This window comes from Drosophila busckii, chromosome 3L (assembly GCF_011750605.1).
Source record: "Drosophila busckii strain San Diego stock center, stock number 13000-0081.31 chromosome 3L, ASM1175060v1, whole genome shotgun sequence".
Taxonomy (NCBI): domain Eukaryota; kingdom Metazoa; phylum Arthropoda; class Insecta; order Diptera; family Drosophilidae; genus Drosophila; species Drosophila busckii.
This window is the reverse complement of record NC_046606.1, coordinates 73,298-97,024: the sequence shown is the minus strand read 5'-3', so window position 1 is coordinate 97,024 and position 23,727 is coordinate 73,298. Positions and strand designations below refer to the sequence as shown.

Genomic DNA, 23,727 nt, shown 5'->3' with positions numbered 1-23,727 from the left:
GCAACCCTGTTGTCTAATGCAGAGTTGCATTCGACTCACAGGGTAGCACAGGGGTAGGTATCGAAGCTAAAAATTTTAGTGCAGCCACCTCCGGCTGACTTCTGTTCGCCTGGTATATCAGAAAATTTACTCTATGAGGAGATGCGATTTGCAGCGATGACAAATTACAACAACAACAAACAGAACGACAACAACAACATGAAAGTAACAGCCGGCTTGGACTGCCGAGAAAATAGCCATAGCTCGGCCAAATGTGCTCGGATTTGGATGCTTTTTAGACAGCAGATAGTCCTGGGTCTAGACCATAATTTTTATATAGCATACCCGTCCACTGCTTCAGGACCATCCTGCATTGAAAATTGGCCATAGCTCAATCGTATCCTGCCGCATTTCCAAAATTTTTGGTTTGCGAAATCCACAGAATTAAGCTCTACCGAATTCCTTCATAAAAATATGGGGTCATCTAATTATCAATTAACTTAAAAATTTTTCAACTCCAGTTCGCAAGGAAATTGCCATAATCACAAATTGGTCATTATTTCCGGAACTACAAGGACGATCCGGACATGCTTTGGTCAATTGATTGTCCTTTTTAATAAGAATCGTTTGGCATTAATTTCGTACTGATCCTTTAAAGGATACGCAAGATATAGCCAATTTTCTGTATGCGGAAAATGCTGTTTTACTCAGCTCCTGTAAGGACTTTTATCCTATGAGTCGTATATTCTGAAAGGTCTTCATGAACACTACTCGCTCACCAAAGGACATTAAAATAGTCCTTGTAGTCTCTGAGAAAAAATGTAATTTATAATTTTCATCCAATTTTTGCGACCGATCCCCTTCAAATTTTTTCAAAATATTTTTTTTGCAATTCTTGATATTTTTTAACGTAATTTGATAGATTTGATGCACAGGAGTAAGAATATGTATGTCCTTTTGGAATCGAAAGGATAACTAAGAAACAGGAGCAGAAAAAGGCAGACTTCGCTCATAAATATAGTAATCAAAAAAGACAAACAAACTTGTCAGGTTGTCCATATAAAATTAAAATCAAAAACATTACATATAGTATAAAAAAATGTTGATTTTACCGATAAGAAATATTAAATACAAATGAATTTAAATTAATGGGTTCATTGCTATAAGCCATGCAACTTTGAAGCCATTATTAAATTATAAAAATACAAATAATTTATAAATATAATTAAATAAAAATATATATGCGATATATATGTATGCGGGTGTATATATAATACAGTGTAAATGTATAAGGATATGCGCACGTTTAATATATATGTATATATATATAAATATATATATTGTATAGTGTGTTAATTACATTTAATTCCGTTAAGGTTAAAAAGCTGCAAAAGCAATGGCTGCGTACAAAATACTACGATGTAAATGTGCATACAAAAGATTTGTGTGATTGTGATTATAATCTATATTATAAGTGATTATAGTCTTAATGATTGCATTTAAGTTCGTGACGTGCTTAGAAAAGGCCACGCTCCTTTTTAAGTTTGGTCTGCTTCCACAAGGGTAGCTGCTCAAATTCCTCACGGCTTATGCCGAGCGCTCTATGAAAGTCTTCGGTACTCAGGTATAGCTCTAATTGCGTAGGTTCCACGCCTTCTGGCAGTGGGCGTGACTTGAGTACATCTAGCGGATATTCGGTCTGTGTCATTTGTGCTAGCATTTCACTAATCGGCATTGGCGTGTCTGTGCGCCCATCCTGTAAAAGTAAATTGTATCAGTGGAATTGCAAATTATAACTTTAATTTGAGTACTATACATACTTCTAAATTTCGTTTAGCTACATCTGGATGCTCTATCCAGAAAGGAAATAATGCTTTGAAATCCAACGGTTCCAGGCCAGCCCAAACAACTTGTCCTTTGATGCCATGAAAGGGTAGTGTTTCGTTATCGCCATGCTTAGCACGCCAATAGTCAACGGCCGTTTCTAGGGCGGCGCGTCGCTCTGAGATCCAGCGATTGACTCCTGCACGATTATCATTGGTGGGACTGTTATCATCCTCAGTGTTGCTTACTTTGAGATGAGGACAGAATTAACACAATAGATCAAGTTGGTCAATAGTGATAGACTTACGTTTCACATCTTCAAGCGGCCACCAGCCCATCCAGAGCCATAATTTATCATAGTCGTCCAACAGAAAAATGGTTGGCTGACGAGAGCTGTACAGCTGTGACTGGGAAAAGGGATATGGACTGTGGATCTCTTGGCAGCGCAGTGGATCGCTAAGCTCGTGGGCTGTGAAGACGCCCTGTGTGCTCGAGAAGTTAAACGCACGCATTGTGTAATCAAAAATCTTGTTTTCAACTTCCATCAGACTGCCATAGTTGCGTTCTTCAACTGTTAATCCCAACGCCTTCTTACAGGTGTCGCTTTCGCTGCCCTCCTCCAGCTCCTGCAGCGTGGCGCTCTCACAACTAAATAGATCAGCGGGCATTTGTTTAATCAGCTCCTGAGCAGCGCTCAAGGCAACTGAACGCGTGTGGGCAGCGCTTCGGTTACCATGCCAGATAAGTACATGTCCTTTGGCACCGTGGATGAGTAGCATAGAGCTCCGAGAACGCAACTGTTGGCTCTGGCAGTCTACTTCCTTAAGCAGTGTTTCCTCGGGAATGTTGCCTTGTATTTGATAAAGACGCCAATCGGTGCGTCTGGCTAGACACTGCTCCTTGCGTCCGCGATGCTGCCACAGTTGACTAAAGAGACGCACAAAAGCGGTGCACTCATCTCCTTGCGCCACACGCATTTGGGCGCCTTTTTCCTTGTCCAGCTCGACGGTAAGCAGTGCAGCGGCGCCCTTTTCGTTAGCAGTTGAGTCCTGACCCTGCCAAGTGAAGTAAACACAGCGATCACGGCCCACAGTGCTACGATTGGATATCTTGCCGCTAAGTTCACGGACAGTAACCGAGATCTGGTAGATCCAACGAACTATATACGATTCTGCGGAATAAAAGTGGCCAAAATCAGATCGGGTCTCGGCTGAATCAAAGTTAAATTCGTGTATCTGCCACTTGGAGGTAGATTTAGTAATGATGTCAAAATGCCGCATGGTGTCTGTGTCATAATAGAAATTGCCTCGACCCAAATTCGATTGCTCCAGCAACAGGTTGGGCTCCTGGTAGGGCTCGCCTTTGTGCAATAAAGCACCGTTCAGGGCACGAACCACACTCACGCCATTGGCCAAGTAGTCCTTTTCCAGATCTTCTCGATCCAATTCAGGCCAATCACTGAACTTCTCCTTGAAAAGTACAGTTTCCATATTTTGCGTAATCCTTCCCAATATGCACCACTCAGGTCGATGCGTGCTGCGTTTGGTGAACTCGTTGAGCTCTCTCCTGCCCACAATAGTGGCATAGTTAAGTGGATTAAGATAGCACTGGGAGTAGTCTAGCGCATCAGCGTTTCCAAAGTGTTCTTGGGCCAGGCGCATTGCTGCACGCTTTTCGTCGGAGCTGGCGCTCTTGCCGTTCCACACATACACCTCGCTTCCAAAGTCGAAGACAAGCACCTTGCGCGTGTCCAGCATCTCAACCTTGGGTATACATCCCCAATATTTCTCTATAGGCACCAAACTATCATCTTGGAACTCATAGATCTTGTTTGTCTCGATCAAGCTGCTCTCAAAAACTTCATCCTCATCAGCATGTCCGGAATCCGTAATTTCTGGCAGCTCTTCGGTGTGGTCTGATTGGAATAGCAGTGCCCAGAACTGGCGCCACTGTCGCTCGTTAACGAACTTGCCATCCGACAAAATAATCTCCTGAGTTGCAGTGCAGCCAAGATCCTTATTTTCTACGATGGCAGCGCAGATCTTTTTGCTGCGCGAGATTTCGATAACATTGGCAAAGGAGCCCACGTAACGAAAAAGTTGTGCTCCTGCTACTAGGATAAAGCAGTCGCCGCGGTTCAACGACGCCGGCGTCGGAGCGATCAGACGCGTCTGCACATGTGTGCGTCCCTTAACGTGGAGCAGCATTAAAGGCTTGTGTGGCAACCATAGCTGCTGCAGCGGTAGCGAAGACGACTTTAATGCCACAGATTTGAAGTCCTCATTTGAAGCTAGGCCCGCTATGGCCTCGGCGGCCAGATTGCTACGTTGTCCAGCCCCAACTGAAATATAAGTGAAGATATAAGCATGACGCGTAATTTCAGGGTAAATTAGGACGCTCACATGACTCTAGCTTAAGGCGTCGCAGTTCACGCTCTGCAATGCCCGATTTAAGTTCAGTGTACTCAGAGATAATGTCACTTCGAGCAGCCAAATTCTTGAGAGGATTACGTGCGGCGCGGCGGCCTTTGGGTCCCTGAATGTTGCGCTTATTAGCCAGCCTGTTAAAGAACAAATAGGTTTACATTGATATTGATGAGTATGATGTGCTTACCGTTCAGTGGGCTTAATATCATCAAAAGCGCAAATCTCTAGTTGCAGATCTCTTTGCTTGCGATTTATCTGCGTTGCGAAAAAGTTTTCAAAGGTCTCCTTATCATCCATACGAGGCACCTGGATTTTAGCACCCACATTGGTTGGCGCTGCGGCGCTCTTAGTGTTGGCTAGTTCCTTGTTTTGTTTGGCGTTGTGCGGTGATTGACGTTCACCATCCGACTCAGAGCTGCTGCTACAGCTGCTGTCTGCCGTTTGTGGATTCTCCTCGGCATTAACGCTAAGACTACGTAGCGCAGCTGTTGGCATTGTAACGCTTCCAGTGGTGACCATCATGGAGGGGCTTTTGGCCAGACCCAATTGCGGCTGATTGGCGCTACGAACCTCCAGCATAGGACACTTCTTGGCTGCATCCTGTGGTGAGCGCTCAAACTGTAACTCACTTGGTGATTGCGCCTTTTTCTGCAGTCGCCCAGCGACTGTGAACTTCTTCTCATCCGTTTGCTCTACATATTAAATGCAATTAATAAATAAAAAATCATAAATAGAATGAAAATGAGTAACAGTTACCTATGCGCTGTTTCCAATTCTCTGAATTGGATTTAAGCTTGCCCAAACGCTCAGAAACATTTCCACCCTGAAGATTGGCAATTAGAGGAGACGGCGGCAAAGGCTTGTCGGATAGCGAGTGCGCCAGTGAAAGGGATTCCTGCAAATATAAAATAAATAGCTATTATTACAGGAAACATGCAGACTTTTATGTCAGGCCTTATGCAGTGTGGGGTAAGGGATAGTATAAGTGGGACCCCACACATCTGGCCATATGCTAAAATCAAATAAATAAAATATACACTTTAAATAACACGCAAAATGTTAACGTATATGGGCATGAATCAAACCATTTTAAGCTATTGCTTATCATCTTCTTTGTTGCTCCTATGTATTGTTATTGTTGCTCTTGGCGGTGACCGTAAAAGTAGGTTGTTCCCGCAAATACAGCAAATGACTCACAGCAGCAGCTCTTATTATTGTTGGCTAACTAATTAGTAGAGGACTAATTTTGGTTACTGAATCTTACCAGTTTCACTTTTTGCATTTGTGAGCATATTTATTGATCAGGAAACCAATTGTGGGCTGGTGCAGCTTTAAATCCAACTGTGATAGCATATACATATATGCGCAAATGAATTTGTTCAGCTCCAAGCGCTATCGATGACTAAAAGCAATCACCAATTAAGCCGCACAGTCGAAGCGATGAAGAGCGAATGCAAGCGAACAGAAAAATAAACATACAAGGTGCAAATCAAGATAAGATAACTAGGTGTCTAATCACCCGATGAGAGCTACCTATTGATAAAGTGCGCGAGACGGAGAGAGACAGTGTGTGCTTGTGATAGGTTAAAAAGAACAACAGCTTTGCTTACATATTAACTTATAGATTTTACTATCAAGGCAACAAAGGCAAATTCGAAAAATTTGTAGGTTGTAATCTTAAGTGTAATGATGCAACTTCGTCTTTAGCCTCAGTACGAGCATAACCCAGCAACATATTCAAGAATCAGATGATTTTAAAGAAAGTTATGGTATAAAAACCAATGCAGGCAACTTGCTTTTGTTCTTAATTTCAAGCATTGAGCAGCTGTAACTAAAATTAAGACTAAGTAAATACTTTGTATTTCAGTTGAACAATAAACAATTTTAGTTGGCATAATTATGGCATGAAAACCTTGCTGTAGACTTGCTTTTACATCAGCTTTTAATTGCTGTACATCAACAACATCAGACTTTGAAAAGCTGTAACTTAGGTAAACAAAATTCGATTGAACTGTTTTATACCATTTTTTAATCTTAAAATTTTTGATTTTTTTGAAAATACACTATAATAAGTTTCCAAAATGAATGCTATCTTATTATTGTATCAGTTCCAAAATTTGAAAGGCTGTAAGTCAGCGAAATTAAATCGGATTTGACTGTGTCATACACCGTTATGTTTACGTAAAACATAATTTAAATACAATATATACTAACATTATTTTAAGCCAAGCTATGAAGAAAATTTTAAATATTTAATGAATAAATATTATTGTGCTTATGTCGAGTTCACGTTTTATATAAATGAAAACAACAACTTCATATGCGGTATCGATTCGACGCTTCGCTGGAATTCTGTTGAAGTGAATGTTTATCACACCCATGTTCGCGTAACAATTCATAACCATTTATGACTCATACAGCTATAATTTGATAAACAACATAAGAAGATAAAAGACTGGAGAAATGGTAAATTAATAAATTAATAAGTAAAAGGTACAATCGGGACGTAGTGTTTACACAACAGACAACAGCAATAAAAATTCTAGACAAATGCCTGTTCGATGCTTTGGTACCTTACATATTAACTTTGTATATTTAATTCGATAAAATATTACTTTTTATGATTTAATTTACCAAATAAAAAAAAAAAAATTGAGGGCTCACTGATTTGTAAAATGAGACTAAGATGAGTCACCTGGTTCAGCTAATAATACTATGTAAATATGAACACACTAATGTATACACTCCACACCTCATACATTGTTCTCGCTGTTTTCTTACTCTCTTTTCAATCGATCGCTTCCATAAAAAATAAACTCATAGTTTCAATTGTGGCGTCATCTTTTAATAAATAAAGCACACAGATTTGATTTGCGTAAATTTGTTTGTTGTGTACAAATTATTTACCTGAGAGTCAAAGCGAAATTTTTAAAATTAATTGCTATAGCAGCTGAAGCGCAAATATGTTAAAATGCATAAGTAGAAACATATGTACAAATACATATATTATATTTTTTTTATTAATAAACATGTGTTGCACTTTGCTGTCTTCGTCAATAAGCAAACGCTTTAGTTTCTTGCTATTTATTATATAGTATAAGCTTGTAGCTCACAATTTTGCATATTGGATAATGTTAGACACTTGTATATAATACTACATAAACATAAAACATAGGCAGACATTCCCTATTTACAATTTAAATTCGTTCATTACTTGAGGTTTGATGGGCTCACATTAATTATCACGAACGCTTTTATTTTTTATAAAAAAATGCTAATAAATATAGTAGTGTTTAAAATCAGAGTGAAGACTGGTCACGTGTTCACTTTTTCCTTCTTTATTTTGCTTGTCGTGAGCCTTTCATAGGGGAAAATGGATGTAGGCAGGCAAGAAGTCTCTTTTCTCTTCAGCTTTAGTTAGCTGATTAACTCCGTTGGGATGGCACGACTAACTGATTAACTGACCAGCGTAGTTGGACTAAGTTAAGCATCCAAATAAACTAGATCGCTTTCAGCTGGATGCCAGCTGATGCAGCGTGGTTTCATTAATGTAGCTTGGCTGCTCCTGCTCCTCGTTAAGCAGATCTGTGATGGAGTAGGCGGAAAGTGGTCGGGAGAAGCGACGCTCCGAGATTATGTCGTCAATACTGGTTACCGGGACGGGAGTCAGGCTGCTGCAGTCAATGGATTCTTCAGCGCTGCGCGCAATTGCCTGAAAAATGTCTTCCATGCTCGATTTGAGGCAAAGCGCGGGTGGCTGGCGAAGCAGCATAGGTGATGGAGGCTCCGGTGAGCTAGAGAGAGGAGAAGCTGTTGATGGCGTCGCTGAAGTGCCACGCGAGTGGCGCACATTGGTCACAGGCACTGCTATAGGCTCCCAGTCGTTGAGCTGCTTGTCTGACTGCTGCTCCTCTTCCAGTTCCTGCCACAGTTGCATGGCCTGCTCAATATGGTGTGCCGTAAGTGGGGTGGCAATGCTGGCCTTTCGTGAGGCGCAGGGCGTCGAGTCGTTCGACTCCTCGCTTGTAGCGCCAAACATCCGTATCTCGGGCAGCGTAACAGGCGCCACGCGATTCACTTGTCGCGGACTGTTGGACTCAAACATGCGAGCAATTTTGGTGACATTGCTACGCTTGGGCACGGGATTGCTCGATTGTAGCAGCTGAACAGGAGTTTGCTGTGGCTGCTGGCGCTTAGGATAGACACGAGTCACAGCCTTGCGGTGCTTCTGTTTGACGGGCATATCTTGCCCCTGGGCTAGTGCATGACAACATAGCTCGGGCCCATAACAGGGATGGAATTTACGCCGATTTGCCTCATAGTCAGCATCCGCGAAATGCTTCATGCGCATTAGTGACTTGGGAAGCAAAGTGAGAAGAACGTAAGCTACCATAAAGTAGGACAGGTAGTTAAGCCATTGACAGACTATATCCAGGTATAACTTGTAGTCCATTATAGAAGGTGACTCCATTTTTTGTTGTTATTTGGACTCAATTCCAATTTTTGCACTTTTTTTTATTATCGTTTTGTTACTTCAGTCTTTGATAAGCGGCAATCTATGAGGCCACAACACACTGCACAATAGAATTTAAACTTTTATTTTAATGCAATTCAGGTAAAAAGTTTTAATATAAAACAAAATAGTGCAAAATAATTATGCATTAAAATAATCAATTATTGCAATATTTTGTTCTAGTAAGGAAATACTCCTTTGGTTTGCACGCTTTCTCAGTCTCTCTCGCTAGCACACACACCTTTCGTTAAGTGCTGGCAATTGTTTTTCGCAATCACTGCGCGCACAGCTTACAATAATATTTGTATTTGCCACAAAGCATAAGATAGAAAACTGTTTTTTCGAATGGTTTTATGTATTTTTATCTTGGAGTTGTCATCTGATATCCCCACAAGGCTAAACTTATTTATTTTGTAATGTTAATTCGCGTATATGTATAATGCTCTTCCTTCTTCGTTTTCGCGTTTCATATTCCGACGCGTCCGACGGTCGACGTTCTCTTTCGCTGCTCGCCTTAAACTTAACTAAATGACAATGACGCAGACGCGAGACGCTTTGGCCCTCAACTCGACAGGCCGCTCTCCCACTCACGCGATGCCGCTCTTTCGCTCTATATCTATATTTGCGGGTCGGTCGTACAATCGCTCTCTCTCTCTCTCTCTCTCTCTCTTTCTCTCTCCGGGTGTTGCTCTATTGTCAGTGCATTGGCTTTGGTGGCTTATGATGATGATTCGTTAAGTTTAAGTGACTGCCACTACTCACATTCGTTTATTGCTGCACTTGCGCTATGCTCTCTCATCTCCTTGCTTTTGCTATTGGTTTTGTTTTGTTATGCTTGGGCTTGAGGTCAACTATGTATGTTTCTTTTTATTATCACTATTAAAAGCCTATTTGGGTACACAGCAAAGTGCAAGTTATTCTCCAATTGGAATGCAAATATTTGCTTTCATTGAGAACACATATACACACACTATTTGTAAATTGTATGCAATTTTCATCAAGTAAAACCGTTGGAGGAGCACGTAAGTAAAGAATGTATAAGTTTGTATGTATGTACATACGTACATAATGTATGTATTCATATGTGTTCAGCTGTGGTTATTTAGAGCAGCACATAACAATATAAAATAAATATACTCATGTATATCTTTCTGAATTGAATTTGAATAAACGCACAAGCTTGTAATATATGTACATATGTATGTGTATACATATATGTTTCATGGTGACTAATGTCTGCATTTATTTTTGTTTAGCATCATATTTTGCTGCTTATAAATTGCGGTCAGTTTAGAATTTGTCACACAAGAAAGTTGGTATTTTAGTTGAATGGCCAGCCTTGAAATAGTTTTACATTTAATAAGTTAAATCAATTTTTGGTTTTCTTCAAATGCAGTTGTCATAACTATGCTGGAATAATTAATATATTGTCGCTTCCTGTTGACAGTTTATGCAACTGATTTTGCGAACCAGGAAATCGCTTCGCATTACTTTTTATGCAACCAGGGCGAGTGGTGCAAAGAAACAAAGAGAGCGTATTTATTTTGATTTGCAGAGAAACAAAGAGAGCGTGTTTATTTGGATTTACAGCTTATCAAGCAGGAAAACAAACTAATGCACAACTAAAGCCCTGCGGTCTTTATTTACAATAAATATAACAACGAGCAGAGTAAATCAGGAATTGCAAAAAAAACCAGCGAACTGCGAGGTGATCGCATTGAAGTCACGCACAATACTGCGCAGGTATGAGAGCTAAGAGTCATAAATTCCAATGTGAGACTTGAAAGCCGGCTTGCGATATCGAGAGAGAGAGAGAGAGAGTGTGAGCACAGAGAGAAAAGGGCGTGTATGTATATGTCGCCAACAATGATGCTGGCCGTCAAGTAATTTTTGAGACAATTTATCGTATGGTATATATTTTTAATTTCAATAACCAGAAAAGCTTTAAAAACTAAAACTGAATACGATGAAAACTGTTAGAGATGATGCAATTGTCTAAAAATGTAACGCATGAAGAACGAGAGGAAGCAGTTGCACAGACAGAGACTAAAGGAAACAAAATTAATGGGACGGTCGCAGCTTATCTGTGTACGTACTTCTCCACAGCTGACAGACCAAGAAAATAATGAATCACAGCTTACTATACGAAGGCAATGAAATAATAAGCACTAAGCAGCCGCCAATGGCTGAAATATTTGCAGCTTGTTAAAGATACAGATACATGCGGTAGGATAGAGATGAAGGCACTCATACGAATTTAAAGAGTCAAAGTAATGGGGAGCTCCGAAAGTTACAAGTATTGCATTATGAGAAATGTCAGCAACAACATCTGTTGGCTACTGTCATTGCCGTTCTGCTTTCCACACTTCCTCGCACTCCATGTCTATCTACTTGCAAAGGCATGGACTGTTGAATAAGCACAGTAGAGTAACAACAACAACATAATCGCGCTAAGCGAACAATACTCGTTGTAGCAAAATAATGAACTAGTGGTAGCAGAACTACAAGTATATCAAATTCTCTAAACAATTTAAAGCAGCACAAGGCACAGATGCAACACAACTCTTGCGACTGGGAAGCTAAAGAGAGACTGAGAGTGAGATGGGGTAGAGTACTGCTTGGCAGATGAGGACGTTCAAGATGAAGCCGGAGATCATATTCAAGAGAGCACTCCGAATGCTGCTTTGATCTTACAGAAATTGAGGCAGAGGCCAATAGGGAGCGCAACCCAAGCTGTACTCAGCCTGCCGTTGTTGTGGCTGTTGCGACTGCCCCACAAGGCAGGGTTTACGAAATTGTGGCTAAATATAAGTTGGCAGACAGTTGCAAAGCAGTCAAGCTCTGTTCTATATATAGCTACAGCAGGCAATAAAAAAACTTAAGATATCACATAGTTGATAATATTTAGTTGATTTTCTTTAGTATTTTACATTTGCCTAATGATTTTGAAGCGTAAAACTAATTGGGAAAGCTGCCAAGCAGCGCACAATATTTTTGATTTTCTTTTCAACAGTGCAACAGTTGAGGGACAAAAATAATCGTTTAATTTAATTATAAAATCAGTGTAGCAGTGTATTGGGGATAAATTTAGTTCTGACTCATAAATAATACATAGGTCACGATTCTGAATTTAATTTTTTTTTGCCCAAATCTACTGACTTTGCCCCACTGTGCTAAAGGCAAGGCGCAGGCGTCAAGTCCTCTTGAAAATCATCTTATGTGTATATCAGCTTTAGCATCTATGAATTTCAAACGTAGCAACAACACGCTTTCAAGTAGCTTGTAACAACGTGCTGAACACCAACAAAGAAACACTACACAAAGCGACAACAATTCGAATGTCATTTCTACATGTTCGCTTACCACGTCATTTCAAAATTTCACCAAAACAACAAAGTAAACAGCAGCTAATGCTTCAGTGTGTGGGCGTGGTTTTTGAAATTAAATGTAATGACATGTACATTAAGCACTCAGTAAATGAATAAAAACATTAAAACTATTTTGGCAACTATGGGCCATTGGTAGCCATAAAACAAAATTAAAATTGCTATAAAAACTTCAAAGTGCCCAAATTTCATTCAATAAATCGATGGTGAAAGTGTTCATTCTTAAGTTTTCTGCAAAAGCGTGTTTCAAATAATTATTTTTGTCAAGCCAAATACTTCAGACGTTTAGTTTACCAACTTGCACAATGACAAAACTAAAATGTTGCATGCTTTTGAGCAGGGATTTAAATTCAACAAATTTTTCATTGCACATCTCACGGCTATCGCTTCAACATCGGGCTACGATGGACAACTTATGTCGTTTGGTTTGCAGCAAGTTTATAATCACCAAAACGCTATACGATGATAAATGAGGAAACAATTTACACGCTATTCGCAATGAAATTGAATTCGGAATCGGAATTGGTCATAGAGTCAGAGTCGGGCACCATTGCAATTTGCTAACTGCCGTTTGCCGTTATGGCTTGTAGGCGCGTGTATGCGTGGCAACTTAAACTAGGGTACTACTCACGTTCACAAAGTTTTCACGCCGGATATCGTCGACCTCATCGCGCTTCGACACGCGTTTCTTCCAGTCGTCCTCGCCGCTCTTCTGAAGTGCTGCCATGCGCTCCGCAATGGAGCCGGTGTTGGCAATTGTGCGTTGATCGGGTCCCATGATCTGGTTGCCAAAGAAATAGAGAGAATCACACAGAATGAGTCACTGCAGAGATATAAAGTTAAATTGCCCGTACACACCTTGGTTGCTTGGTCTGTCTGTTCTTGTTTTTCTGGAGTTTGTGTCGGAGATCGTTTGCTAGAACTTGATGTGGCTTTATCAACATCAACATTTGCAACAGCCGATGATGCTTCTACATGACGCAACTTAACAAAGCCGCCGACGCCAAGTGGAGGCAGTTGGTTGCCAATGCCAATGGGCGCTGCGATGCTCGAGTGACTTTTGCTTTTCGCAACAAGATTGCTGTAAAGATAAAAAGCGGAAAAATAGTTAGAGTGTGCATAAAGTGTGGCAATCAAAGCGTAATCCAACAACATCAACAGCATCAATGGCACACATGCAACCAGATTCGATTGCAGTCAACTGTAAACAACCAACGAAACTTAAGCTACAGATAGAGATAAAGTGCAAAACGTGATTTTTCCTCAATGGGGATTACTGGAGCTGAAGCTTGCTTCTTTGACCGTTCGCTGCCTCTGAGTCATCCGTGTTGATTAATAGGAAAATCGTGATGCAGTTTTTTATGCCACTAATGAGAGACTCTCTTATAGATTGTTACTCAAAATATATAAAATTAAAAGAGTAAAAAGTGGTTCTTTGACATACTAAAGCAGGGGGAGCGGTTGGTATTGTTCAGCTAAAACTTTCTCCTTTAGTATTGGATACTACGCCATGGGCAAGCATTTTACAACGAAATAAACTATAGCATTGGAACAAAGTAAGCCCTTTTCGAGCGTGCATAAATATAAATGTTTATTCTCATTGGAAAAATGTAAACGTAAATAAAATACTTGAATGTATGCTTTGATATTAACTTTGAAATTAAAGGATTTATTAAAACCTGGCAGTAAAGGCAATCACTTGAGTTTGTCAAGCTAATTCTGATATTATTTAGCAGTAGAAAACGAACTGCACGCGCTAAATGCCACTAGACAAGTGAGCGCAGCAGGCACTGCCAAATAAATCTCTAGCCTCAATCGTCTGACCAGAGCCTGTCCCTTTGTCTATAAACCAACTAAGCAGGTAAACAGTCTGACACCTAAATTGCATATTAATTTGGAAAATACCACATGTAAACAGCTGCTAATGCTCAAAATGGATGGCAGTTACCTGCGATAACTAATGCTAGCAGAATCCTGCCATCATTTATTACATTAGTTCCCAGTTTGTATTTCACTTTTTGCGCAGTGTAAAGAAGTGAAGTCAAGCCTAAATTGACACACAAGGGAAAGGCAAACTAAATACAATTGATAGATTGATTGATAAGCATAGGTCAAAGTGCACAATCAAACACGCAACTGTTCCAGCTAAACAACCAAAGGATAGGTCAAGCTTCCTTTCGTCGTTTATAAACGTCTAATACGCAACTTGGCTTTGTAAACAGTTTAGCGTGCAATTAGTTTGAGTGCTGTGCTTCCCCGACAAGGTGTGGCTTAGAGTATAAAATACCCTCCAATAAACCCTGACCGACTCTTTTAACGCCTGGAAAACTGGCAGTTAATTGCTATAAATTGCATCGTTTGCCATGGTCCGTAGGCTCAGTGTAATGATAATGAAAGTGCAGATTTTGTTTTTTAAATTAAATTATGTACATTGCCATTATAATTAAGAGTGTTTCCACATGCGATCAGTGGTAAAAGAAAATGCGGCAGCATTTGCCCATTCAGTGATATAACAAAACGAATTGTTTAATAAACTATTTCGCGCAGCATAAATAATTGCACGCGATTAAGACTTCAATGGGATGACGATCTGTGAACATGACATGTCAAAGTAAAAAATTAAATATGAATATTTATTTAAAATAGATCGACATTGAGTTGTTGACTACTTGAAAAGTACTTTGAGTTGCTTGACACTGAGCAAATACAAGCGGTTTCTTTCGTGAAGGTTGTATTAAATCACAGTGTGCAGCTAATTTGCTATATACCTATATAGCTTACGGCAACTGCAAAACCGCATAAATAAAAACCGATCGGATCGCATCGCTTGGAAGTTCAGGTAACCATACATGAATGCAACCTGAAGCCAACTTTTGGCAATAAAATTCACAAAAGTTGCAAATGCTGGTGCCTCAAGCTAAGCTAGCAATCAAATTTTTCGGGCAGACTAACACGAGCAGTGACTTCAAATGACAATTGCTCACCAGCACACAGACAGCTTCAAGTCTAATGGGGCCCTTCTGGAACAAGCTTAAATTATGACAAGGCAAAAACAAAAAGAAGTTAAGTTGATACGTTAGCTGACTCTGAAAAGTATTTTAAGTTGTAGATCACTGCTTGCTCAATAGTTTTTCTCACGGTGTAAGCACAGTCGTCCGCGATGCTTTAAGCCCCTCTAAGCCATGTTGTTTCGTAGGCTAAGACAGCACATTCTGTTCGTAATCATGCAAAATTATAGCGTCAACTAAATTTTTACGCCAATCAAGTGGTTTTATTTGCTGTGAACTCTGAGCATAATATTACTCTAACCTTCCGCCAGATAAAGCGAACGCATAAAATTACATGCAAACAAAGAGAAAATAAAAGTTTCGCGCTTTGTGTTTTATATCTTTACTTTGGCCTAAATTTTTGTTTTCGAAATCTGAAAGTATTCCAAGTTCAAGGTGCTGTTCAGGTAATCTTATTTATATTAAAAAATTTGCAACATTGCTAAAATAGCTTATTTTCGTTGAATTGAGGACAGGCGCAATGCCGCATAACATGAGATGAATCTCTCTCTCTATCTCACTCTGTCTGCTCAAATAAACTAACTACAATGGCAAGTTGCACGAACTCAAGTTCAACGAGGTAGCCGCCCGAACAGAAACAGAACTGCAACCACTGCAGTCCATTGAACTGTGGCCTCTTGTCTTGACACAGCTGTTTCATTGGTCTGTGTCTGGTTAAATAAATATTACTTTTCAACTTCCTTATCCCTCAACTTTTATAAATATGCGATAGATTAATGTTTATCTTATACTGAAATATACATATTGTAAACGAAAATGATGTGCTTTAAAAATTTCAAATTTGCCTGTATAATGAATGGGCGTTATTATAAATAGTTCTCTAATTACATAATTTACTCAGTTAATTATATTTTTCTTTGCACACTTGACTTTGACCTGAACTAAAAGCGAAATGTAATTATATCATATGTATGTATGTATGATTGTTAAGTTTTATTTGCTCATTTATTCGCACTCACTGTCCATGTATATATGTACATATACATATACATATACATATATATATATATATATACGTAAGAATGTGGTTACTGATTAAAATATTTTATATGTATATACAACAACACAAAAATTTCAGTTTTTCTAGTTTATATTTGTTTGAGCACAAGCTCCAGCGGTAATCGGTTTGCATGCTAGCTTTATGCCAAATGCATCACACACTCGATCACAATGCAGGCCAGGGAGAATATAAAAACCTGTTATTGGCGTAACTAAATCTCGATTCTAAAATTAAAACTCAAAATGCGCTTCGCTGACCAACGCCTCTGCGCTTCCCAGAGACCCCTTTAAAACTTATATTTCTGATAGCGCCAGTTGAGTAGCGGACGCTGTGGCGACAACAACGCAAAAAGTGAAACTTAAACTAAAAATTAATTGTGCTGAATTTAATCGCTCAAGCTAAGCTCAGAAGCAAATAGGGGGGTGTTGAGAGTCGACATGTTGCTGACCTTGTTTGTGGGCGCGCTAGCATTGCTGCTGGCCTGGGACTTTGGACGCAAGAGACACAGCTATGCGACTCTTTCCAAGTCGGGTATCACAGGTCCCTTGTCGATACCAGTGCTTGGCTGCGGTCTTCAGGCCATGCAAATAGGCGCTGAAAGTAAGTGGCTTGGACTTGCCGACCACAATTTTTTGTACTTTCTCTCGTTAACATGCAGACCTAATCGACTATGTGGGCAACTGCTTTGAGAAGTACGGCAAGACCTTTCGCATGTGGATTTTAAGTGAATCGCTCGTTTATACCACAGAGCTAAGCCACTTTGTGTCCATACTTAGTAGCACAACATTGTTGGAAAAAGGTCAACTTTATGAGTTCTTGCGTCCCTTTCTCAACGATGGGCTGCTGCTAAGCGTGGGTAGAAAGTGGCACACGAGACGCAAGGTCTTCACCAATGCTTTCCACTTCAAGGTGCTGGAGCATTACGTTGGCATTATGGACAAGCACAGTGGTATTTTGGCAGAAAAACTAGGCAACTTTGCCGATGGTCAGCAAGTGATTGATACTCTTAAATATGTGTCTCTAGCAGCGCTGGATATCATAACAGGTTGTAAAGAAAAACATTACTAATGACTAAGAGTGACATTTCTATTCAATGCAGAGACGGCAATGGGAGTGCAGGTAAATGCACAAAGCGATCCTGAATTCCCGTATATAAAGGCCTTAAAAAGGTACAAATGCAATGCAGAATTTTAATTGTACAATGAACATGTTGCACATACGCATGTAATTGTTGTCAAGGTCACTCTTCACTCCTTTTCTAATTAGTTTTCTTTTGTTATTCTTTTTTTCGTAGCGTTGTTTACATTCAGCCTGACCGCATGCTCAAGTTCTCACAGCGTTACGAGTGGCTTTTTAAGCTGACGGCACCGTTGTTGCACCGCAAGCTGGTTAGCGATATACGAATCATGCATGACTTCACCGAGAAGGTCATCCGCGAGCGACGCGCCACTCTGGACCGCGCCATAGCAGAGGGCAGCTACCATCCGCTGAGTAAATTGTTTTGCCTTTCTCTGTGTTGGTTATTTCATCTGTATTATGACAATCTGCAGGTCTGGGTGATACCGACATTGGCAGCAAGTCGCAAATGGCGCTGCTGGACATTCTGCTACAGGCTTCCATACAGGGCGTTCCGCTGAGCGATGCCGACATACGTGAGGAGGTGGACACTTTTATGTTTGAGGGTGATGATACCACCAGCAGCGGCGTCTCTCACGCGCTCTACAGCATTGCCAGGCATCCAGAGGTGCAAGCAAAGGTCTACGAGGAACTATTGCAGGTACTGGGAAAAAATCGTGAGGCTCCAGTTACCCAAGCACATCTGCAACAACTTAAATACCTAGATTGCGTAATCAAAGAAACTATGCGTCTGTATCCACCGGTGCCCGCTGTGGGCAGATACACGCGCATGGATCTCAAGTTGGGCAACCAAGTTATTCCCGCCAACACTAGTATATATTTGGTGTTGTACTTTGCTCATCGCGATCCTGAATATTTTCCTGATCCGCTCAGCTTCAAGCCGGAGCGCTTTTTAGACGACACACAGGATCGACAGACATTCACATATTTGCCTTTTAGTGCTGGTCCAAAAAACTGCATTGGTCAGAAGTTTGCCATGTTGGAGATGAAGGCGTTGATCAGCAAAGTACTCAGATACTACGAGCTGTTGCCACGCGGACCTGAGGTTAGGCCCATGATGAACTTTATTCTTCGATCAACAACTGGCATGCATATAGCCTTAATACCCAGGAAGATTTAGTCATTAAAATCAAAGTTAATTTAGATTATGAAGGGGTTGAGCGCTGTTTTCTGAGGGATCTCGTACACTTGCATTGGGTTATATAAATATAAATATGGATTAATTTGTTATTCAAACAATGAGTGCATTTTATTCAGAGCCATGTGTACATCTAATTGTCTGAGTCAGACTAACAACAATATTTGCAAAGACTTTAATAACTGGGTCTGTAAGAATTTATTTGTATAGCAAAACAGCAGGAGTGATCGCATAGTCAGACTTTATCTAATAAGCTCAATGTAAATATTTGAAAAAATGCTTGCAATTAGATGCGCCGGTACAAGATTCATTGGCTCTTCCCTCTCTCATTTCCTATCTTAGGCAAAAGTGTGATTGCTTTAAATTATTTTACCAGCGCCAGTGGTACCACTATAATTAGCCCAAGTTCGAATGACGTGTAACAAATAAGATATACAGCACGCCCAACAGTTACTTATCTTGGATAAGCAAGGAAATAACGCATAAACGCGCTTATCACCTGACCAGTCGCAGTGTCTCTTTGCATATAAAAGCATCCGCAAAAGACGCACTGCGCCAAAAGCAGCCCAGTGCTCAACAAATAAAGATGCTTACATCAGTGAAAGTGTTCACGCTACTCTTGGCAGTAATTGCAGCGGCAAAGGCTGTTAACATTAGACCCTTGCCACCCTACGTGGGTCTACCCACGCAGGATGGACTGACGCGATTGTTCTTCAACTCAAAGGTAACGCGTCGTGATCCAAGAGTATCCGTAGCTTGCTTTGCCGGCTACATTGGCGAGTCGAATCTGATAGCAGAGCAGTATAGTGGTGCCTATAGTGGCTGCCTGCAACAGGCGCAGGATGCACGGCGCGGCATTGATAACGACTTTCTGCACACTCGCCATAAGATTGAGTTATCTGCGAGAAGTGTATGCGCTTCACTCACATATTGCAGCCGCGTTAACGGGACGCTCGATTCCTTCAACTGTCATGCAGCAGCGGTAATCCCTAAGAGTTGAAAGCACAGAACTAAGCTAATTATATATCTCCAACTCACACAGGGTTCAAACAATACCATTAGCACCTACAGCATATCAGGTAATGCCTCTGAGGCAGCCACATTGCTCCAGGAGCGCTATCGCCTCATCGACCTGCATCATGAACAATGTATCCACAAGGCGGAACGCAGCTATGTTGAATCTACTGCCAGCAACTACAACTATTTGCAGGCCTGCTTGGATGCACGTATCAAACCAAAGCCCATACCTACAACGACAAGCTCAACGACGACCACTACGACAAGTACAACCACAACGACTGAGGCCCCTACAACTCCGGAGCCAGAGCCCAGCACCACAGAGAATCCCAGCATCCTTGAAGATCAGTTCAAGCAGCTTTTAAACTTGCTAAACTAATGGGGCAACGCGTACGCAGTTTCTATGGCAAATTGATCAAGTTCTGAAGCCCCATGCAAATATATAAAAGTATTAAAAAGGTTTAACGAATCTTTAGAAGAGTTTTTGGCTGACAGAGTTTTATTTACTATCAACAATTATTAGTTAAGTTGGGTTTGAGCTTTGTCGTATTTTATGTTATTTCTTCAAATTACAATTACTATAGTATTATGAAGTGCGGTTGAAGTGCCGTTGATTAATGAACACATTTTGACAGCAAAGTCGATATTGCTTATATATTCCACATCTATTTTTGGCTTGTATGGCAAACAAAGAAGCTTTGCTAACTAGTGCTCTCTCCCTTGTACCCTAGTCTTTTTGCTTACTTTATATGGCAATAAATACACCTGCCTTTTACAATTGCTTTTGGTTTGTCTCTGTCACTGTCTCTATAAATGTCGTTGCCACATACTCATTTATTTGCACAAATGGCGTTGCATTCACATTTTATTTTATGTGCTTGCGTCTGTGTGTGATATTAAACGGCAACAATGTGTTACACGGCTGAGAAGGCTGACATTGATTTTTTATGAAGGTATTAGAATAATGAATGGCAATCGGTCAAATTTAGAGTCAAGTAAAATTTATATTTGGAATTTAATGAAAAGTCAATGCATGATCTGCAAAACGAGTTTTTTTCAACCAAAAAATTTCCTTTTCAATGCTTCAAATGTGTGTTAATAAAACGTGAGAGTCGCAGCTTGTAAGTTCCACAAACAAGTGTGCAGTATTGATGTATACAAGCTCCGCATGTATAAATTTAAATTTTGGAGACTTACATGTAAATATATTCATTTGAATGTGGCGACATCTGGCTAACTACAAGTGCAACAGACGCCAACGTTTTTGTTCCCAAAAAGAATAACAGCAACATATCATGGATACGAGTTAAGCGTAAAACTAGTTTGTCAGCTTTAAAAACAACAACAACGATGATGATGATAATGCGCTGAAAAGGAAATCGTCGGCGTTTTTGCCTTTTAAGGCGGTTGTCCGCTTGCTACTTGCAGCATATTGCGCATGTGCGCCGTGCTATCAGTTTCAGGTGCGTACGGTACGAATTTGGTAGTAGTTACTTGTGCCTGTGTATTCAAGTCATTCGTAGAGTTAATGAAAATGAGAATGGCATAAAACGAGGGGCTATTTTCCAGCCCACTAAGGTTTGTTAATAAACTAATTCAATGCGATTTAATATGACAACCAAACGTTTATTGCTTTATATTAGGCTTTCAAGAATCGAATCAATTCGCACTGAATAAAATCACTTGCGTTAGAAAGCTTGGCCTAAAATAATCTACTCTGTTTGGCAAACAGGACAAGGAAATTATATCCGGTGCAGTACCGGGAGATAGTGACAGCAACTGGTATATATAAATGTCCACTGAAGATATTTGCCACAAAGAATGCAGCAAAACGAGGTACGTTCCAACAGACAAAGACAAAGCCAAATGCAAACGGTCTCCGTTCGTGAATTTCTTTGTATCCAAAGTTGCTGCAGCAGCCAAAGGGGCCACGCGACAAGCGCACAGCTTTATGAGCAAATGTCAGACGGCATGAAACATACAAAAAGGTTATTGCACTTGCACGTTTCAACCCACCAACACCAGCAACCATATTTTCTTTTTATTAAGTACTTTGACTAAGCGTCAAGCTAATAAATTGTCAATATTTTCGTGGAAAACAGACTGAAAATAAGTTTCTGAATTTGATTTGTATTACCTTTTAGCTAAGCGCATAAAAGGATATATATATTATAGATTAACACTCATTACATTAACAGAAATTTTCAAATTTATTTTTGATACATCCGCTGCTTGTATTGAATTCTCATTAATGTTAAAATGGCTTAGATTAATTTTTATTTATTTTTCATAGCTCAATTCTTTAAACAGCAATTAAGAGCATTGCTTTATTGACAAACAGACAGCTTTTAAAATTAAGAAACGTTAGCTTGGCTGGCTGTGTTAATTGTGTATAACGAACTAATATTGGTTTTCAGCTTGGCGTTTGATCTCGAATTATGCTGCTGCAATGCCCACCAATTCACTAAATTTCAACGAAAATACATTTATATCAACAAAAGTTGGTCTAAAAACAGCTGCGTTCACTGTGAACCGGTCAGAAAAATAGGCAAGTTTGGTAACAAAAAGCCAGTTAGAGTCAATGGCCCAAAAGATTGTGTAATACTCGTAGTCTTTTGTGGCAAGTTAGTGCAATTTTTTTTCGAACCACGAAATGCCAAATGGAACTGACAAGTTTATTTGTTTGTTGTGTTGACTTCCCAAAAGATTTGCAAATGAAACGAGAAAAAGAAAGAACTGCATACAAGCATGGTTTACTGTCTGCGAGAATGATGAGTGAAAAAGCCTATGCATCGTTGGCTGCTTCCAACTAATCTGAGCTAATCGTGCAGTAGCTCTGGGTTGCAGCTGACGGCTCATACACATGCACATAAGAGACTCTAAGTAAACAACGCAGCAGAAGTAGCGTTGATAATTCGACATCACATTATGTTTCCATGCATTCAGTTCAATTGAGATCAAAGCTGTTTCTTTATTAAGACTTATCGGACAGACACTTATGGGTCGGGATAAATCAATTAGATATAAGATAAGGCGAAAGGAAAAGAGATCACGAATACATAGCGTAGTTTTAACGCTACACAACTATTAGGTTTATTTTTGGCGCTAAGAAAATAATTGTGTGCATATATCGCGTAATAGGCTGGTTTTGTTTTTGGCTTTGACTCTCTGAGGTGCATGCATGTGTGCATGTGAAATATACTTATTGCTACTGTGATTGCTATATATATATATATATATATAGCACTTGAACTCACTGACTCGCTTATTCGAAACTTGAAACTATTATTACTATTTTTACTTTTATTTTATGGGTTGCCTTTAAGCTCAATGCACACGATATTTCTTAAAGAGAGATCTAATATAATAATAATAAACAAAGAAGCCACATGCACTTAAAAAATTGCTACATAATATTTTTCATTTCTCACTTAAGAAATTCCAGCAAAAGTTTTATGCAAATTAATTGAAAACGAAAGGCATTTCTGTTTCTATTTGTTACCTTCTCATTTTCGTATATGTAGATTCGTGTTGTTTTGTTTGTTTATTTATTAGGCGTGCATTATTACTTAATTCCCAGTTCTTATTTCCATCTGACTTTAAAATATTGCGCAATAAATAGCAAGATTAGGAGAAATATAATTAAAACAACTTTAACATGTAGTTGTATGTATGTATGTATGTCCATATAAACATATGTGAATACAAAAGCATGAATATGCATCGAAATAATACACATGCTTTAAAGTACATACAACCAATACGTTTGATTGATCGCAAAAATACAAACGTTGGCCTAGTTTTTATATCGACAGACCTTCAGTTAAGCATCGCGAGAGTGAGAGCGCAAGAGCGACAGTCTCAACAAGCAGGTAAGCAAACATTTGACTAAAACAACAGCGCACGCACATTCAAGGAGTAGGGGGAAATTATTAGTGCTCAGAGACAAAGAGCAGACAAAACGAGTTAAGGTGTGCACGTATGCGAATGCGTATGGTCCCGCTTACCTCGCAGGGTAGATTTTTTCAAAACAAATGTCCATGGGTAAAATACGCAACAATAAAGTAAATCAAAGCAATCAACAACAACAAAAAACCCGCACAGCTGCTGAATCAGCAAATTTTTCTCCAGCCTCGATTTACAATTTGTTGTTATTTTTGGTATTGCCGTTGTTTATGTTGTTTACTAACCTTAAGCTGTAAGCTGCGCTTGTCTTCCATACATATGCACTATTTTAAC

The 23,727-nt window shown here is 39.8% G+C and overlaps 4 protein-coding genes across 17 annotated transcripts in view; 2 read left to right on the top strand and 2 right to left on the bottom strand.

Moving 5' to 3' along the window:
* Positions 1–1,329: 1,329 nt before the first annotated feature.
* LOC108599428 (supervillin) overlaps positions 1,330–23,727 on the bottom strand; it is a 72,964-nt gene continuing 50,566 nt past the window's right edge. For 10 of the 11 annotated variants that reach the window (XM_017986239.1, XM_017986240.1, XM_017986241.1 and 7 more), the window contains 8 exons: positions 12,987–13,209; positions 12,760–12,909; positions 4,986–5,124; positions 4,417–4,921; positions 4,206–4,363; positions 2,111–4,144; positions 1,800–2,050; positions 1,330–1,735 (listed from right to left, as the gene is read on the bottom strand). In XM_017986239.1, coding sequence (XP_017841728.1) covers positions 1,496–1,735; positions 1,800–2,050; positions 2,111–4,144; positions 4,206–4,363; positions 4,417–4,921; positions 4,986–5,124; positions 12,760–12,909; positions 12,987–13,209 — 3,700 coding nt within the window. In that variant the 3' untranslated portion in view covers positions 1,330–1,495. Of the gene's footprint in view, positions 1,736–1,799; positions 2,051–2,110; positions 4,145–4,205; positions 4,364–4,416; positions 4,922–4,985; positions 5,125–5,493; positions 5,663–12,759; positions 12,910–12,986; positions 13,210–23,727 lie in introns of those variants that run through there. The other variant, XM_017986251.1, reaches the window with a different exon arrangement.
* Positions 7,266–9,677, bottom strand: LOC108599432. The gene is made up of 2 exons (XM_017986257.1): positions 8,984–9,677; positions 7,266–8,803 (listed from the first exon to the last, which is right to left on the bottom strand). Exon 2 carries the CDS (start codon positions 8,698–8,700, stop codon positions 7,741–7,743), a length of 960 nt encoding a protein of 319 aa, XP_017841746.1. The 5' UTR covers positions 8,701–8,803; positions 8,984–9,677; the 3' UTR covers positions 7,266–7,740.
* On the top strand, positions 16,523–18,645 carry LOC108599431 (probable cytochrome P450 4d20). 4 transcript variants are annotated; one of them, XM_017986254.2, is made up of 6 exons: positions 16,523–16,796; positions 16,855–17,048; positions 17,106–17,241; positions 17,296–17,365; positions 17,491–17,687; positions 17,747–18,644. In XM_017986254.2, the coding sequence occupies exons 1-6, from the start codon at positions 16,634–16,636 to the stop codon at positions 18,451–18,453; spliced, it is 1,467 nt and encodes a 488-aa protein (XP_017841743.1). In that variant the 5' UTR covers positions 16,523–16,633; the 3' UTR covers positions 18,454–18,644. The 4 variants fall into 4 exon arrangements, with proteins under 4 accessions (XP_017841743.1, XP_017841744.1, XP_017841741.1 ...); XM_017986255.2 differs by having other exon boundaries at positions 16,855–17,241; positions 17,296–17,315; positions 17,507–17,687; positions 17,747–18,645; XM_017986252.2 differs by having other exon boundaries at positions 16,855–17,241.
* Positions 18,890–19,959, top strand: LOC108599435 (the record flags this gene model as incomplete). Its single annotated transcript, XM_017986261.1, has 2 exons — positions 18,890–19,453; positions 19,514–19,959. Coding segments are annotated over 2 exons (918 nt in total), but the record flags the coding sequence as incomplete, so codon positions are not given.